This window comes from Chroicocephalus ridibundus, chromosome 16 (assembly GCF_963924245.1).
Source record: "Chroicocephalus ridibundus chromosome 16, bChrRid1.1, whole genome shotgun sequence".
NCBI classification, from domain to species: Eukaryota; Metazoa; Chordata; class Aves; order Charadriiformes; family Laridae; genus Chroicocephalus; species Chroicocephalus ridibundus.
In genome coordinates this window covers 9,293,684-9,312,424 of record NC_086299.1, presented here as the reverse complement: position 1 = coordinate 9,312,424, position 18,741 = coordinate 9,293,684, and the positions used below count along the sequence as shown (strand labels likewise).

Sequence of the window (18,741 nt, the reverse complement as noted above, 5' to 3'; positions counted from 1 at the left end):
AATTGCTTGGGTTTGTGAGTGCAGTGTTAGTGATTGCTACATAAGTCATTTTAGTCCTACCTAGGGGCATATTTGCATATATTTATCCTCCTTTCAAGTGAAGATCTTTGGGGAAACTGTATTTATCTCCTCCCAACTCTTTCTTCGGCTTTCAGTAGTCCTACAGTCACCTCTTCATTTTGTTTCCATTTAATGTATGTATAGAATAATCGACTCTTCCCACCACCTGAAAATGAATCCACAGAGATCAAAAACATTAATATGAGGAAGGGTTGCCTTCTGCAGGCGAGAAGGAAAAGATTAGCTGAACAGGCTGCAAAATAAAGATGGAAAAGATTAAGCTGGGTCCCCACCAACTAGCTCAGAACAGTCTTGGAGGACAGAGCATGACCCTACCAGAGCAGAAGCTGAATCAACCACAAATGGCAGAGAGACCAAGCTCTCGTGGAGGAACTCGGAGTGATTCGTTAGCTTGGTCCCTGTCGTTAGTAAATCCCTAAGATCCAGCATGTTTCCCAGCACGGCCATCAGAGCCCTGGCAGACTTTCCATTCCCTCAGAAGTGGTGTAAATATTGACACAACAGAAGCTGAAACAAAGAGAGATTTCAACCTACAAACACTCTTCACAACAGAGAAATTTTGTGCTTTTTGCCTGATGTAACTGATCACATTTTCAGCCTTTCCCAAAGAGAGAGGATTTCTACCCATTCCTAGGAAAGCAGTACCACAACCTCAGAAGTACTACCTGCTGCCAGGAGAACCTTCCTCTGGTTTTCCCCTTTTGGTTTCTGCCCTCTATCCAGTCTGCATTCCTGTGGGACCACCTGACAGCTTCTCTGGAGTTAACACCCTTCAGCTAGTTGCAGATCATTACGTCTTCCCTGTATTCAGAACTTAGCCAGGCTCAGCAGTTTCTAAATGCAGCGTTTTTCTAAGGCAGCCTCTGATTTTGGACGCTTTGCGCTGTGTCAAATCGAGTGTCCAGAAATGGAGACACCACAGAATGAGGGGTCACTCTGGAAAATGCTCTCCACAGGCTCCTGCCTCCCCATCGTTTTGTTTGCCAGGGTTTGGTCTCCTTACAACACCTCTGTGTCCTCCTGCTCATGGGGCAGCGTAGCATCACTGAGCGTAGATAGAAAGCCTGCCGTGTCCGGGGCCTGATGTCTCTATCGGCTGGGTATCTTAGCAAGCCTAAAGCAAGCTGGTAATGCAGGGCAGGAGGTGTAGGGACTCGGAGGATGTATCTATAGCCTTTTCGGCATGGCTTGGGCTGCCCTGGTATTTCCCGTGGAGGTCTTGACTGCAGCAACCAAGTAGGTGCATCAGCCAGGTCTGCGGGGGCAAGGTTTCATCATGGAACTTACCTGCTGCCTTCCCTCCATCTCCCTGATGCCTTCACACCCTTCTCTATCTAAGCAGTATCTCTCCCTATCACTTGTCTGCCCCTTGAGCCCCTCCTGCCCCCCCCCAACACACCCAACCGTCCCCCCCCAACCCCCAAACCTAAAATCTGAAGGCCTGATTGCACAGATTGAAGGCCCTAATTGCACTTCCCTTTCCAAAGCCGCATTCGTTTATCATAAAGGGTGCACATTTCCCCTGCTACAGTTTCCACGGCCAGAGGCCCTGAGGGCCAGCTCAGAAATGGAGGGAATTAATTACATTTTTTTAACTCCCCTTCTTTTAAAGTATGGGAGAGAGTGATGAAACGTCCCGGGGGGGGGGGGGGAACAGGGGGGAGCTGCAGAGATGAGGGTGGGGAGGGAGGCAGCAGCAGGAGGCGAGGCGGGGGGGCTGGCTCTTTCATCCAGGAGGGTCTTTGTGCATTAACCTTGGTCTCCCCAACACACTAAGACCCCTACCCCCTCTCCCCCATGACAAATGACCTCCGGAAAGGGGAGAAACAAGGCCGAAGGCTCCCAGCACCATGGCTGTTATTGACTTACCCTGAAGTGCAAGCCCACGCCACGCCTGTGACTGATTTGGGACAGCAAAGGGAAAGGAGACGGAGAAGGGGAGAGAGCCAAGTGATGAGAGGGAGGGGAAAGGGAAGGCTGTCAGTCACTGTGATGGACAGGTAGCAGATTTCCCTCCAGATAAAACCTTACAGATGTGAAGTGGGTATTGATTTTTAGTTAGTGATGATAATGCACCAAGAAGTAATAAATTATAGGAAAGCAAGGTCAAAAAGAAAAGGTAAAAGGACTTTGCATTCTTGAGGAGGGGATTTCTCCAGATGCCCCACACTTTCCTAAGTTCAAAAGTTGCCTGGAAAATGAGTTTATCCAGCTGAAACAAGAAGTCAGATAACACGGGCCTGCTGAGGCTGGAGGGCTCTTGCAGGGTTATCCGTGCAGGGTGGCTGTCTAGCGAAGAGGGAATAGAAGTCTCCAGTTCACTCTTTTTATTCCTAACACCTTTGTCTTCAGGGGTGGGGAAGATCGGATGCTGTCCTCTGACAAACCTGTGCAGACACAGTCTCAGGGGAGCTCAGCCCCGGATTGCTCGCAGCGTGCCTGGAAAAGGCAGATGCTTCCCACGGTCAGCGTTGCTGTAGAGGAAACGGAGATCTTTGGGGCTCCTGGCTCAGTTGAGCCCCACAGCCTCTACCAGGGTTCCTCTGCAGCACTCGGCCACCCTACCTCCATGGGAGCATCCAGCAGGGATGTCCATCTTGTAGCCACCTTCCAGCATCTCCCCTCTCCCACCTCCGTACAGTTCCCCGTCCATTATCCACCCTGGCATCGTCTTGATGAAATATTGGCATCCTTATCTTTCACCACGGATTTCCAAAGGGAAATTCAGCCCATTTTTTTCAGAAAGGGGTCTTAGGATGGGTTGAATTGTCCTTCAGAAGTGTCAGTCTCTCTGTAGAGGGATTCTAGAGGATTAGCAGAGACTAGAAACTTAACTTCACGTGGCTAAGGTTAGTTGAGTTGAGTCCTAGCGTAAGTGACTTGCACAAGCCCTTGTGAGTCAGTAGCAGAGCTGGGATTAGGAATCAGTCCTGATTCTGACTGATTAAAGCCAATTACTGTCTTTACTAGGATTTGTGCAAGTGTCTTCTCTGGTCTCAGCTCCTCTGAATTTGAAGAGTGTGAATCTGGGTTTCATTTACCAACGTTGCTTTACATCCCCCTTTCTTTTTAAAAGAGCCTTAGCGGAAGTGTTAATATGACTTCTGCTTGCTTTAAGAGCCTTTTATTTTCTTTGAGTAATATAAAGCAGCTGACTCTTTTGGGGAGATGGCCAGGAGGGAGAGCACTAGAAAACCCTCTGGTCTGTGAGTGGTTCCAGTTGCCCTGCATTTTATAGCCCACGATTTCTTCCCTGCACCTGCGGGGCTTGGCGGTGCGGGCAGCACCTCCGTACTCAGACCTGGACGGCTCAGGGAGAGGGCAAACGCTCACGTTTTGTGCTTAACCCAGCTGGAGCTTTCCACAAATAACTCATAATTCATATGGCTGTGTTCTCACGCATGCAGGAAGGATGTTTATTGTTTTAAACATCTGATTTCTGCTTGCGAATGAAAGCCAGTAATGGCTCGTGGCTGCTGTATACGCAAGCGTCCTGGATATCCGTCAGGGCAGAGAGGTGCAGGGTGTCACACCGACAGTGAAGGCGATGCTGAAGCTATGAGGTCCGCCTGCAGCCGGCGGCATCGAGGGGCAGAGGAGGAGGATTCGTAGCTGAGCCAGATCAAAGTTCGCGACCCAGCTTTAGTGGAAGGTTACAAATAACTTTGCAGCTGGAAAACCCACCTTCAGGCTGCACTCCCATGATTTCCCCGCTGCATAAGCCTTGAGGCAGGGAGGTTTACGTTACATCCACATGGAAAAGCATGACAGCCCTGTTCTCATATTAATCCACTCTGTTTTGCATATTTAAATGCAATTTCCTTTCTTCTTTCTTTCTTTGGGCTGTCACGGGGCAGGGAGTTCCGTGGGCACATTTTGCACAGCGTTATGGCTAAACAACTTCATTTAGATACCTCGAGGCTTAATCACTGTGATTAAGAAGCAGTGCCCGGAGGGTCTGGAGAGCTGGAGGTAATTTAGGCTCTGTCTGGAGCGCTGTCTGCCCCGCAGTGTAGAGACAGATAAACTAGGTTTAACTTTTGGGGACCAGTAGCAAACTCCAAGCTCAGTGCAGGCTGAAAACCCCAAAGGAGGAGAGTGTGAATGAACCCTGTCTGAGCTCTGTGCTGCTGCCACTATGCTGCTTTTCCTTAGCTTGTTCCTGTGTCGCTGTACCGCACTGCAGACAAACCCAGTGGCTGGGGTTAGATTGGTTTTCCAGGCTTTTTAACTAACCCCCTCCCCAGTACCTCCCCACCGCCTCCCCCTCCGCGAGTGTCCAGCCACCCCTGCTCCCGAATTTCTCTCCCAGACAAATGCCCGGGAAGGATCTCAGGCTGGCTGTGTCGGGAGGTGGCATCACATCAAGAGAAAGCGTCTTAGCGGGACTCCTGAGTCCTTCCGGGGGGAGGAGAAGCTTTAGAAAGCAAAGGCCAGCGCGTAGCTGGTCATTCAGCCTAAGCCCCGACTCCGGCAGGAAGGTGAGGGAGGAGGGGATGGGGAAGGTGTCGGGGTGAGCAGGAAGGGGAGACGCCGCTCTATACAACCCCTCTTGTGTCCTTCCAGAGAATGTATCCTCCGCACAATAGCTCACCAGGCCGCTGGTGGGGGATAAAGGGCTCATTTTACCACTTGCCAGGCTCCAAATATTTCCAATTTGCCACTTTAATTGATGTCAATAAGGTTATGCTAAATTCGGAGATTTTCAGCCGCTCGGCATCTGAGCGCTGGCCTGGCCCCCCGAGGTGACTGGCTGTCCCCTCTCCCCCCGCCTTTCCCCAGCCTGCGGCGGCTGCGGGGATCAACAGAGAGGCATCGGGAGTTCCCTTCCTTCCCTCGCCGCGGCCCCGCTTCTGCAAACTCTTTACACTCTTAACTTGGCAGCCCCCGGGGTAATTTTGCTGATTGCAGAAGGCAATTGCATTAAAGCGCTAGCAGGATCAGGGTCCTTGTGTGAAGGCCTGTAGGCAGCGGCTTACCCCAAACTCACCCACAGGAACAAATCTGGCATTTTTGCTGCAAAAGAAGAAAAAAAAAAAAAGTTCATCTGTTTCAGGTCTCAAAGCAGGAGGATCGCTTGTGTGCAAATGTAATTACATTTTCAAACCAAGCACTACACTGAAATGAGCTGGACCAGGACCTGTTATCCTTTAACATTTAAGGGTAAAGAAAACTTTGACATTTCAGTCCCTAAAGCTGAATCTGCATCAAAGCCAGAAAGGGTTTGCATCTGGTTTGGTTGGGAACCTTTGCAAACCAAGCCCCACTCAGACTTCCAAAGAAAGGGGCTGTCGTTAGCGTCCCTGTTTTATGTGTCTCCTCTTCTGTGAGGGCTTTGCGTGGGAAGGGAGGGGGTGCTAGTTCATGGCAGTGCGTGTTGAGCGGGTTTGTCCCAAGTTTATTCCTTTCTCCAGTGTTCGTTCTGAACAGCACAGCTAACGCTGTTGGCAGGTCAGCAAAGAAAGACCAAAGATTGAGTGTGCTGTGAAGGAACTTTTCAGTTATCCCTAACAAGGTCTTTCAAATAAAGCGTTAGAGACAGAGGAGCCAACTATGGGGTCTGTCTGTTGTTATTTGGTGGAAGCAGGCCTTCATTCTCCAACCTGGCCAAACCTGTATTGATATTGTATATTATACAGATAGAGCACCATTATATGTCGACTGTTTCTCCCTGGTATGCATGAAGGCAGCTGCATACGTTCCCTTTTTCCTCCAGACATTGACGTGTTGTCTCCTGTGTTTCTCCAGGTGATGAGCATCCTGAGCAACCCCAGCGGGGTTCCTCCGCAACCCCAGGCTGACTTCTCCATCTCTCCCCTTCACGGTGGCTTGGACACCACCAACTCCATCTCTGCCAGCTGCAGCCAGCGGAGCGACTCCATCAAGTCCGTGGACAGCCTTCCGACTTCCCAGTCCTACTGTCCTCCCACCTACAGCACCACCAGTTACAGTGTGGACCCAGTGGCTGGCTACCAATATGGACAGTATGGACAAAGTAAGTGCACTGATTGTATTCCCCTGCATAGGGAACAGGAGAAGAGAGGGAGGGAATGTAAGAAGGTATGGATATTGTATTGGAAGGGATTCCCATGGAAATCTGTCCATCTAGAGAGAAAAAGGGAATCTATTCACCAGTCACCAGGCTCCACACAGCCTCCCCAGCACCCTTGCAGTCCAATTCAGAAGTCCCAATTGAAATATTTGAGGTAGAACATTTCTATTAGAAAAGGACAACTTCCAGACCTCTCTCCTTCCCCATCTCCAATTCTTGCTTCGCCAAAAGCCCTACAACATGTTCACCCTGCTCAGCCAAAGGGAAGCTGGGATTTTAATGCCATCCTTTAGTGATGCAGAGCTATATGTGTCGCTTCCTCCGGAGGTTTGTAGCAAAACTCCAGAGGTTTTGCTACAAAATACGTTAAACCAATGCGTGTCAACTGGGTTGTGGTTCTGCGAAAGCTGAAGTGAGACTGGGATTGTAATCCGGAACCCAAACCTCAGATCAGAAAGGCAGAGGGACGCTGGGAGAGTCTGCTTCTCCTCCAGAATGCTTGGGTCACAAAAACACCAGCGAGCCTGGCAAAGGGCTCACCTGCCGGTGTTAAACTAATAATAAGTGTGGTGTTGTGAGAGAGTGATCCGTGGAGGGTTAAAGGTGCATCCTCTTCCTCCGGGAGCGCTCCTGCTTGCCCATAGCTTGTCCTCAGTGACCTTTCCTTCCATTTGGCTGTGGCTTTTTATTCCCCTCTCCGTCACAGCCCTTTAATGTCTTTAACTTCTACAGCTAAATGAGAACCGGCTGTGGCGGCAGACGGGATCAATAGCAGCTTCCCCCCACCCCTCCTTTTTTTGTTTTTCGGGAGTTTGATCTGTGACCCCTTGACCTTCCCCTCGCTTCTGGATGTGAGGCTGGACACACGTGCTATTGATAAAAATCTTAAACAAATTCCAATACCATGTATTTCCAATAAAGATTCCCTTGGGCAAGACGTTAGTCACACCCATGTGTGTAAAAAATAAAATAAGGAGGACGAGCTACGTTTTCTGAGAGAGAGAGACCAGCAAAGGAGGAGAGAGAAAGAAGGGTTTGTCTTGGTTTGCTGCAGGAATTTTTACTTGGGCCTCTCCTTATGCTGATGAAAAACTGCTCGCACAGCCCTATTTATATTATTTGCCCCCCTTTCCTGATTTCTGTCGCACGGCTCCCTCTTTTCTGCTAGCTAGCCATTAAATTTACAAGTCCAGTTTAGAGCCCGCTGGGTTTGGTTGGGAACAGGGATGTTTTCCTGTTGGTAGTCATGAGAGTCTGGGCTGCCAACAGACCTGTGCCCAGCAGCAAGTCTTGCCTGGTCGACAGAGTTAGTCCAGACGTGCCCTATACCCACAGACACGCAGGTCGCTAGTCATGAAGGCGTTCCTCCTGCTGGGGCAAGGAAGGTAGGTGAGAAACCATCACGCACCGTCCACAGTGCCACTGCTTCCCAGTGCTGGGACCTGGAGTCACACCCAGTGTGACGGCAACTCGTACAGCAAAGCCAGTGCCATGCTGCGTGGCAGAGGCAGCACAAACCAGGTGTAGCTGTTCTACAGTGGGATCTAAGTGAAGCAGCAAATTCTGCATGTCTGCACATATGTCTATAGATATTTGTATTTACAGCTCTGTGCAGGCAATATATAAGTCCACTTGTCACCGTTCCACTATAAACCTTTCTTATAATCAGCCCCATTTATAATAATATCTATGCGAGGGAACAGTTTTCGTTGGTAATTAGTCCTGTTAGAGCAATCACTTACATGAAGTTGACCTTGGTATGACAACATTTTTTCGTGTCTTTCTCGGTGCATGTTGTACTTAGCAGATACTTCTAATTCCTCCTGCTTTTTAATTCTTCAGTGCTTCTTTTCAAATGCTGCTTAGGTGCCGATGGGTGTGAGGTGACCTCCATGAGATCATTATTTATTGATATTTAGTTCAAATCATATGTTTCTTCCTTCTATGATGCAGCAAAAAAGCATCAAAACTCTTTTTAGTGAGCACTGATATAATAAAGATGGGGGGGTTGCTATGGTGGGAGCAGGTTCTGTATAACAGGGGACACAACCAGGGCTTGTAAATCAGAGCTCTGTAGCTTTGATAGGCTTTGGACCCCGCCTGCAGAGAATCGCTCTCTCCTCACTTCTCTCCTTCCTATTTTAGAAACACAAAACCAGACACGCTTTCTCTCTCACATAAGCAAATAAACACCTAGGGTACTTTCGGTAAGTTTCTGGTTTTTATTTTGGCTTCTACTGTATTAAACCAACAAACCACATCTTTGACTTCTGGCTTGGAGTACCCTGGTGCCTTTGAACTCTTCCCACAGGCACAAAAAGCAATATTGGGAGTTTAGCATGTTTTTTTCAGAAGGATGGGATTGCCATCAAATTTGCATCCATCTGAATTCAGCCAGAGCAGAGGTGACAACAGGCACAGAGACACAACCACACGCACGCACACACACAGCGTGTCCAAGGAGTGACTTCGCTCTTTACCTACAGCCTCTCAAAGACATTATTTAATGTGGTTACCCGAAATACCAGGGGACCAAGCTGATAAGGTCTGGACGAGAGCCATAGCTTGGGGTCTAACCCTGTGTACACCCCACCTGAAGCTAGAGGCACCATAACACAACGTTCCAGAGTCGAGCTACCCCAGGATCCCCGTCCCCAGGAGTGCCAGCTCCACTTGCTTATCTGGGCTCCTTTCAGACTGTGCCGCCTGCAGAAGCCGTGCTCCCCCATAGGGCTCGCTTCGGCCCCGGATAACTCACCCCGTGCCGAGCCTGCTCACTTCCAGCACGCCAGCCTGCCAGCGCTTGCACAGCCTGTGCTGTCCCAGCCGGTGAGGAGCAGAGATGCCAGATTAATGTGGTCCTTGCGGTTCCCAAAGGCCGGAGCTGTGTTAATGATGCCGGTGATGGAACGCAGAAGCGTGAAAGGAATTCTAATAGATATGACAAGTCTAATAAGAATTTGTGTCTGGAAGGGACCTCCTTTGGGGCAGGCGTCTGACAAGACGTTGATGGCTGAAATTTGTTTACTCATTGGCACCGATTGTACATCTCCTGCCAGCTCCTTATTAATCTAATTTGAGACATTAAAGCTAGTGAAAGGGAGAGACTTTGACTGAAGCTCAGCTAATGAGCAATGTCACCATCCTGCCCCGGTCCTCTTCCCCCTCAGACCATGGGGCAGTCAGGCGAGCTGGGACACAGGTTCACACATCGCCTCAGGAGTTGTGGCTGCGTTTCTCACCCAGATGGAGATAAGCAAAGCGGTTTCCCTTAGGAAGGGTGGATGAAGGCAGGCAGCAGAGCTCGCAGACATGAGTCAGCACGCAGCGGATGAGTCAGATTCAAGCCCTGTCCAGACATGGTGAGCTTCCACTGAAATCTCTGGAACCATTTACACCAGCATCATGAAGTGCAGGAGTTGGCTTTGCCACCGTGAGACGATACGGGGAGGTGAAGCTGGAAGGCTTATCCCGCTGGGTTTCTGCTCAGGCTTCTCTTCAGGCAGCTCCCCTGGAAACGCTGTTTTCCACGGCAGAAGTAGAATTTTAGCTCTTTTCAGTTGGTCCACGGAGACCCACCTAGGTGTTTCTGGCAGGGCCGTCATCTGTTTGCAGTCTTTCCTAGGGGTGCAGCAGGACCCTCGTGTCTGTGACAAACACTGCATTGCGCCTCTCTTTGTAAGAATCCATCTGCGACATCTGTTGGTTACATACCCTTTGATGCTGAAAGCCTCATTTCCACTAAATGCTAATGTTGTGTTGTTTTCTCACCCTCCTTTTTTTCCCCCCTCCCCTTCAGCCGCTGTTGATTATTTGGCCAAGAACGTGAGTCTGTCTACACAGCGTAGGATGAAGCTGGGAGAACATTCAGCCGTTCTGGGCCTCCTACCAGTAGAGACAGGCCAAGCTTACTGAAGAGTCCGACTGTGCCAACAACCCACTCCAGCAACTTGGTACCACTGGAGAAAACACCACCAGCCTTCCAGGGATCTACCTGTACCCGGACCCTACTCCTTCCCAATTTCCTTCCACCCTGCACCAACTTGAGCTGTGAAGGAGACGGGAAAGAGGGGGAGGGCTCTCCAAGTATCCAGCTCTTCCCAGAGCACTCTTCTCAGAGGCAAGCCTGGCCTCTGTGACCTGACTCCTCCTGTGGCCAGAGACAACGGGTTGGGTACATTTATTAACCCGAGTTCATGCCCTCCCTCTAACCTACCTGGCCATGGCATTTTGCCCACACTTGAGGACTTTCCATTGATCTAGGTAGTTGGCATAGTCAAAGCCAAATTGATCTTTTTTTCTTTGTAAAAAAAAAAGGAATGTTTCATTTTGTTTCCTTTTCTTTCCATTGCTGTAAATTTGGTGAATGTTGTATAGGAAGGAATAACCAAGCTGATCGTTAAGGATGATATAATTCGGGACCACAGAAGACCTATGGACCAAATATAAGAACTTGTTTTAAAAAAAAGAACAAACAAACCACAAAGACAAACAAAACCAGAAAAACATGTATTAAAGTGACAGCAAATTTCCCCACCCCGCTCTACCTTTCCGTTCTCACCGATGGCTTCCCAAAGCAGGGCCGAAGCAGGCCAGATTGCTGCTAAGCAGGGGCAGGATGTAAGTCTGTCCAGCCTGGGACCTTTGGAAAGTGTAAATGTAAATTGCTGCATGAGGACTGGAGGTTATGGGCACAGGCACGAGCAACATTTACTTTTCCTCTTAGGGACCAATTTAGACCTGATTATCACTGAAAAGTCATGGGCATCAGATAGCAGCAGGAGATGCGATAGCGAACGCTGGCCTTGCCCGCACAGAGGAAGGGCATCAGCTACACCCGATGGCCTCGGAGCTTTTGCCCATCCAGTTGAGAAGGGCGAGGACTGTCAGTGACCCTTCTCTCGCCCAGCGGGGGAGAAGCTGGCCATGAGAGCAAAGACAAGAGAGGGAAGAGTCAGAGGTGTTCGTTAGCTGCCTGCTTGGAGGAGTTAGTTTGCAAAGCCAGGTTCTTCTACAAGCAAAGGACCACCTGAAAGAACATGGTGCTTGTTCTGAAGGTGCTTTCCTGCAGCTGCGTCTCACTGAGGGATGGATGTGGCCGTGGAGTCAGAGGGGAGATGACCTGAAGACTCTTTCTAACAGCAGCTAGGAAGGAAAGGTGCTCTCAGCTGCAGCGTTACACCTCTTTGTACTGCAGGAAAAGATTTACCCTACCAATGGCTTTCTTTATCCTCTAGCTGCCAGGAGAAATGCTTGCCCTTGTCCATCCTCCCGGCTTGTCCCTCACTCCTCTCATTTTGTGTCCTATTCTGTGTAACTCAATCTCTCAGTCACTTCCCTCTGCTTTTCATTTTGGTGGTGGAGCCTTTCTCTCTCTTAAGCCAGATCTCCTTCTCCGGATTTATCACCCCACTTTTCTGTAGCAGCCAGTGCTCTCGCTTTTGAATCGGCTCACGATTCTGCTCATCGCACTGCTCAGATAAAGGCAGCTGACAATAAGGGGTTATTGCTAAGTCATGACCCACATGGGTTTTTAAATAGCTTCCGTTTTGCAGGTGGTGATGATCCTTGATGATTTTTATGCAGATGTCTAATATTATAGACTTTTTTCCCCTCACCTTCCTGTGTTGGGAGGGCTCACTTCACGAACGCGCTGAAATTTGACCTGGAGAGGACGAGGAAAGCTGCCCCTGAGATAATCACCCTGATGCACAGAATCTGTGCCAGCCAGTAGCCGATGTGTAAAGTCCAATGGCAACAGGCAGTACTTAAAGTAATCTACAGACCATTAGGGTTTATAATTCACTATTTTATATGTCTGCTTTAGGATAGCGACTGTCTGCTTTTATCCATTGGCGATAATGGGGGACCACATGGTCGGATGAGTTCTGGTCTAGCATATGCTCCTAGGTTGTTAAAGGAGACACTTCTCTTGTGCTCTCTGCTATTGCTGCTGCTTCTTCCATTCTTCTCAGACAATCTGATCTTGTTTTTGCAGCTGAAACAACATTTTCCTGGGGAACTGTCCCCTGCCTTGCCCCGACATCATTTATCATGAACCACCAAGCCGCTTTCTCTTGAGCCATGTGGGCAAGTACCCGTTCTGACCAAAGCAGAGTTTTGCTCCTTATGTCGCTCAGCATCCTATGGGAGCCACATATGGCTTTCATCAGCTTTTTACGGCTGTGGCAGAGCCTGCTCTACATTCCTAAAACCATATTAATACAGCAGCTTGGCTACTCTGCCTCTCACACGCTCGCATGCATGTTTCTGTGCAGAAGCTCTGTGCCGGGTGACATCTGCATCCAGCGGCTGCATTGCTGTCATTTATGCTCCAGAGACCCCAATTCCGCCTCTGCTTGTCCGGCTGTATTACACATAAAGCTTCCCTCTAGTTGCGAAAGACTTTCCTTGGATCACAAAGCTTTTGAAACACTTGAAGTTTGCATTCTTCGCATCCTTTCTCAGGGCACCTACAGCTGGATGTATAGGTGAGGCCAAAGGTACCAGTTTCCTTGAGGTGACCAGTTGCATTATGTGAAGCACTCTCCCTGCTTTGCGCCAGTTTGAGATCTCGGAAGGCAGCAAAAGATGCTGGTTTATGTTGTTTACGCTTTAGAGCTGATCTAAGGAAGAAATCCCTTTGGAATTCCAGTCTGGCTTAAGTGTCATTCCCAAGAACAGTAGCCTCCAGCCACTGCGGGGCTGAGGGTGAGAGCAAGGGTGTCTCTGTGAGAGACCCCAGCGTAGGGATTAATGCCTGAAGCACCTGTTTGGAATTGCTCCTGTGTCTCAGTATCATTCTGAGCCGACTGCTAGAGCAAGAGAGCACATGATTTTCTTGCCTGCCACGTTCAGTAGTATTTAAGAGGCCAAATGCCAATAATCACCGAATCTGGGAGCACCTTCCAATATCCGTCCTCCTTGCCACGGGAAGATGGAGTTTGTAGACGGTGATTGTTGGCCCTGTATCTGCCCCAGGCAGTTGCAGTCCCTTGTTCTTTAATACTGAAATTTCTGACCAAATGCGTTCCTAGCTGCCTGCTAAAGTAGAAGGGAAGTTTCAGTTTGTCACGAGAATTGCTCGTCCGCTGCTCCTGCTCACAAAGACCTATCAGCTCTCTTCTCCCCGCCGTTATCTCCTCTCCTATGTGTGCGTACGCGCCTCCTGAGCATCCCTCAACAGCGGACGCTTGGTCCTCGCCACGAGCGTGTTGTCGAGGAGGACTTCAGGACCCCGAAAGTAAAAAGTATTAAAAAGAGGGAGCACTGTAGAAACCTATTTGCCAATTACCTTCACCAGAAAGTCCGTGAACACCCGGGCACTGCTGTAAATAGAGTTCTTAGAGGAATATGAAAAACGCCCCATGCTAGCGCAAATAGCTATTCTCTGACCTTTCCCTCGTGGTCGCACTTTGTACATTAGTTGAAAATTTGGTCATGTGCTGTATGTTTATAGAAAGTTGACATTTTTTTTATACTAAAAACACAGTGAGTGCCGTGCTAGTTAAAAAAAAAAAAAAAAAAAAAAGGGGGAGGGGGGATGAACTGTAGAAATTTGCCTATCGTGTGTTTTCAAAATACATTCCAGAATCTTTGGGGTGGGATGGGTTTGATTTGGGGATTTTTTTTGGTTTCTTTGTTTTGTTTTAAGGTACGTTCATGTATGAAAGTCAAAGTATTTTTTGGTTTGGTTTGGTTTATGGATCGCCAACCTCAGTTCTGCTGAAAAGAGACAAACTCAGGGGGTGGGGGGGGGGATGGGGAGGGGGGGAGAGAACAGAGGGAGGTGCCTGGAAGGCGAAACGAAACCGAGCATGGAAGAGTAGCAATCGGCAGCAGACAAGCGTTGGACAGCAGGACCCTGAAGAACGTGCAGTCGCAGTTGCTCGAAGCAGGACCAAACGGGGACTGAGCGGAAACTCAACACTCTGAGGGTGCCTGGGAATCCCAGAATCGTCCTGCGCCTCATCCAAACAACCCACCAAGCGAAGGGACACGCTCCAGAGACGTTCTCTCACGTTGACATTTCTTCCATGCCTGCAGACGAGAACTGGCATCCTTGGGGGAGAGCAAAAAACGCCGAGTGGATTTCTTTTACCTCCCCGCGCCCCTGCCTCCACCTCTCAGCACCGTCCTGAGACCACAAAATGGACATTTCCTCACTGTGTCCAGTAACTCAGCAGATTGGCTCCTGTCGCCCAGAGACTTTGTGTATTTAATGCTTCTAACCCGTCATCCCTAACACCTCCATATACCCAACCTGGGGAATATCTACATAGCACTATAGGACATTCCTTATTCCTAGTAACTGCGGATATGTTGCTTCTGTGTTTGACTCATAGCCATTTTGCTCCATGTGTATGCCTGCGTGTGAGTATGTGTGCGTGTGTGCCTGCGTGCGTGCGTGTGTATATATATAATCGCACCATAATTTATTCAGCTATATGGAGTAGTATAGTAGAAAGAGAAACTGGTATTTGCTTTAACTACCTGCTGCCTGTAGGTGTCTCTCTGTAACTCAGGCATAACTGTTATACATTAAAAAAAAAAGGATTAAAAGTGTCTTTGGGTGGCTTGTGTGCTTAACTGGCTCCGCAGCGTGCCAAGCACAAGGGGAAAAACTGGTAAATCCAAAATATTCGCACACACCTACAAGCTACAGATGTTTTTGCTAAAAAAGCAAAATCGTGTGCTTCATTCGTTAATGAAAAACGTGGAAAAGCGACATAAATAAATAAAACATTTAATTTCACTGTGACTTTTCACAAGGGAAGAACAATTACCTGGCCTGTTCTAAATACAACCGTTTCTTTATGCATTCATTTTCAGCGAGCTGTTGCCCAGGCCGAGGAGGGCTGCGCAGGCCAGGTTGGGACGGGGCTGCCGTTAACTCTCAGCTCTGCGGGCACCTGGCTTTCGTTAAAGGCCAAAGCGCGGCATCAACAAGCGGAAAAATATTTTGAAACTCTACGGAGGAATACATGGCTCGGGGCTTCGGCAATCGGTAATAAAGCGTTTTGCCTTTAAACAAAGCACTGAATTCAAAAGCTGTTCCCATCTGAAGATGTTTTGGCTTTCTGTAAAATAAGTTGATCTTCATCCAAGTCGTGCTGGACAAGTATCCGCACGGAGAAACTAGCCTAATTAGTCGCTGGGTTTTCTTTTCTGGTTGCCTCTCAGCAGAGGGATCAGTCCACGGGAGCTAACTGGCTTCCCGAACCCTGCTGGGATCACCGTTCGATAAGACATGCCAACTATGTGAGGAGATGCTGTTCATGCGTTTGTCTTTTTGGGAGCAGAAGGGGCAGCAGTCTGCTAGCCTGGAGTCACCCACCGGCAGGAGAAGGCTCTGGGGAGGAACGAGGGCTTTGCATTTGCAAACCCTGCTCGCACCGGTGTTCTTCACCCAAGTGCACACCGCTGGTCATGGCTAGCTTTAGAGTTAGTCCTGTGTCAAGCACCCACTGAGATCCTTTCTTAATGCTGTCCTGCTCCCCTTGGCACTATGTCTTTGAACAAAGGGCCATGGAGATGCTGGGAGGGCTGGAGCCCCTCTGCTGTGGGGACAGGCTGAGAGAGCTGAGGGTGTCCAGCCTGGAGAAGAGGAGGCTCCGCGGAGACCTTCCAGCCCCTTCCAGTCCCTAAAGGGGCTCCAGGAAAGCTGGGGAGGGACTTTGGATCAGGGAGGGGAGCCATGGGATGAGGGGGAATGGTTTTAAACTGAAAGAGGGGAGATTTAGACGAGATCTGAGGAAGAAATTGTTTGCTGTGAGGGTGGTGAGCCCCTGGCCCAGGTTGCCCAGAGAAGCTGTGGCTGCCCCATCCCTGGAGGGGTTCAAGGCCAGGTTGGACGGGGCTTGGAGCAGCCTGGGCTGATGGGAGGTGTCCCTGCCCAGGGCCGGTGGGTTGGAACTGGATGGGCTTTAAGGTCCCTTCCAACCCAAGCCATTCTGTGATTCTATCATTCTATAAATACTGAACCCGTGCCCGGAGCCCTGGGTTTAGGCAGACACCTTCACTGGAAGTTGTGCAGTGTCATCTGCAGTCCCCTGGGTACAACGAGGCTCTGAAGCTGTTCTTAGTGCCCGGCAAAGCTGCCTTCAGGTCACATGGGATACAGAAACCCTGGTCACAACTTTCCTTTCCGACAGCATGAGGAAAAGCCTTTTTGCTAAGAATATCAGGTTTCCTCACTGAGACAGAAAAGCCTCCCCCGGTCCTAGAAAAAGAAACGCCGGGCAGCGGAGCCAGTCCTAGTGCGGGTAAAGCGTGGGTGTGACTCCACTGCCTGGATAATTCACGTAGGGGAGGAAAATGGGAAAATGGGGAACACACGAACCAAGGGTTGGCCACCCCCAAGGGCAGTGGGCTGGGGGGCTGCGGGGTGCCTGGCCCAGGGCTGGGGCAGCTCTGGGCATGCAGGGGCTACACAGGCTGAAGCTCTGGGGGGCTCTCAGGGCCCTGGTGGGGACCACTGGAAAACATTACCAGTCTCCAAACGGGGAAAAGGCTGGAAACCCCTGCTCTTGCATGATGCCAAGGGCACCGTGCTCTCAGAAAACCCCTTTTTTGTGATAATTGAGAAAAAGAGAGTGTCGCCTTTGTGTAAGGACTGTAGCCAACATCAGCCATCAGAGCAGGAGCGTTAGCCCCAGCTTCCTAGCTGCATCCTAGGGGGAATTATATTTGGTGTTCGCAAATTGTACCCGCACCAAAACCCCCCCTTCCCACCTTAGGTCTGCACTCTGTAGCAGCACTTGATTTTCACCCCGCAGCCGGTGTGTTTTGGCGGTGGCCAAGCCAGCCACGTGGCACATTTGCGCATGAAGGGCTTTGTAGAGGAAGGGACCGTCATTTTCCAGGAGCCCTAAATCAGGACAACATTATTTCTAGCCACGGCCCTGTTTTTAAATCCATGCTGGCCAACAGCGTTGTGCCTCCTCGCCAGCCCTCCCAGAAATGACTTTGCTCCAGCAATGGTCACGTTCAGGCTGGGTTGCCGCCGGCCCTGTAGTGGCGAGCGTTTCAACACTGCCCTCAACTGTTCCCTGAGCTCCTCGTCCTCTCTCCTAACGTCTCGAACCTTATCTGAGGAGCGCAGGATATTTCCCAGGCCTTTCCAGAGTCGATCCGTTGCCCTCTGAAAGACATCAAGGGCGCAAGCTTAGCCCACAAGGGAGCTGCTCAGGCCGATACAGCCGCTGCTACAACTATCACCGGTCAATTATGGCTCTAAGCTGTCGTCAGCTTTAATCTGCCGATAAGCCGGTGATAAATCAAATTCGAGTCAATTTGACGCCGGCTGCTAACTTTTGCAAAGGAGTGGCATCCTGCAGGCTGGGGACGGGGTGCTGACCCCGGGCACTGCGCCGTCGCCGTGTTGGTCCCGTGTTGTTGGACTTGACCCCAGGTCCCGCATCCGGCCGCCTGTGCCTTGCATGAGAGGGGCCGTTCCTCTGCCCTGGTGGGGTCTAACACTGTGCGCCTTTCCTGCTCGGCGTTTTATTTCGGGTTTTATTGGTTTTTATGTGGGTTTCATTACATAGTCCTTCCAGCTTCCAGCAAACCCCTCTGTGGCCTGAGCCATCACCCATGCGATTATCCCTCGCCGCGTATTCCCCTGGCGCTGTGCGTTTGGCAGCTGGAGAAAGCACAGGACAGTGCGACTCCAACCGAGCAGAGACACAGAGCACACATATGCAGATATAAATATAGATGATAAACATAGATATAAATGTAGATATAGGTCTCAATGGTATGCAGTTTTGGAGGGCAGAAGCACTTGGCAGGGTAACTAGCACTTTTCTTACGGATTACTCAAAAAAAAGTTGGATGTATTCACAGCCTCACAAATATTTTTCTCGGAGGAAATACGTGGCATAGATAAAAATGTTTTAAATGTGGAGGTTGTTTAGAATCATAGAATCATAGAATCATAGAATCATAGGGTTGGAAGGGACCTCTGGAGATCATCTAGTCCAACCCCCTAAAAAAAGTTTCCACTTTTCTGTTTCTTTTTCATTTTAAAAGGCGGGCAGGAAAAGAGAAGAACAACCTGGAAGGGAAGCGAAACACTTTTGCCTTTCTAACCTGAGATTTGAAACCTTTTCTTTTTTTTTTTAGCTAAAACTAAAGAAACTGAAAATTTTCTTCCTTTCTCTTCATTAGAAACTGAATAATTAAAACAATTTGGAAAAGTCCCTTATTATAAAAACAAAATGTTCGGGGAAGAGTTGTTTAAGCCACCTTTAATCTTTCCTCTTTACCATCACGTTGCCTTTTTCAGCATCGCTGTAACATGATGGTTTCGAAAGGTGTTTGACAGATGGGTGAAGGTTGGGTGACTTATGCAGGATCACGTTAAGTGTCTGGATCTAGTTCATGTCTCAGCTGACCAGTCCCCAGATCTCAACTGCGGTGTGATAGAGATTAGGGAAAAGGGAGGTGAAAAGCCTACCCCTGCAAGGTGTGAATGCTACAAGAGGGTTCAGTGGATTCGGGTTTGTACTGATGGTGAAAACACATTCCGAAAGTATGATCCAGGCGCCACGAAAGCATGCGGGTGATGCCTAATTTAGGAAAGTCCCCAGAGAAACTTGGAAGAT

General features: G+C 49.4%; 1 protein-coding gene across 8 annotated transcripts in view; it reads left to right on the top strand.

Annotated features, from left to right (window-relative positions):
• Positions 1–12,839, top strand: part of PAX7 (paired box 7) — a 104,022-nt gene extending 91,183 nt beyond the window's left edge. For all 8 annotated transcript variants that reach the window (XM_063354048.1, XM_063354044.1, XM_063354046.1 and 5 more), the window contains 2 exons: positions 5,830–6,076; positions 9,933–12,839. In XM_063354048.1, coding sequence (XP_063210118.1) covers positions 5,830–6,076; positions 9,933–10,048 — 363 coding nt within the window. In that variant the 3' untranslated portion in view covers positions 10,049–12,839. The remainder of the gene's footprint in view (positions 1–5,829; positions 6,077–9,932) is intronic.
• Positions 12,840–18,741: the final 5,902 nt, after the last annotated feature.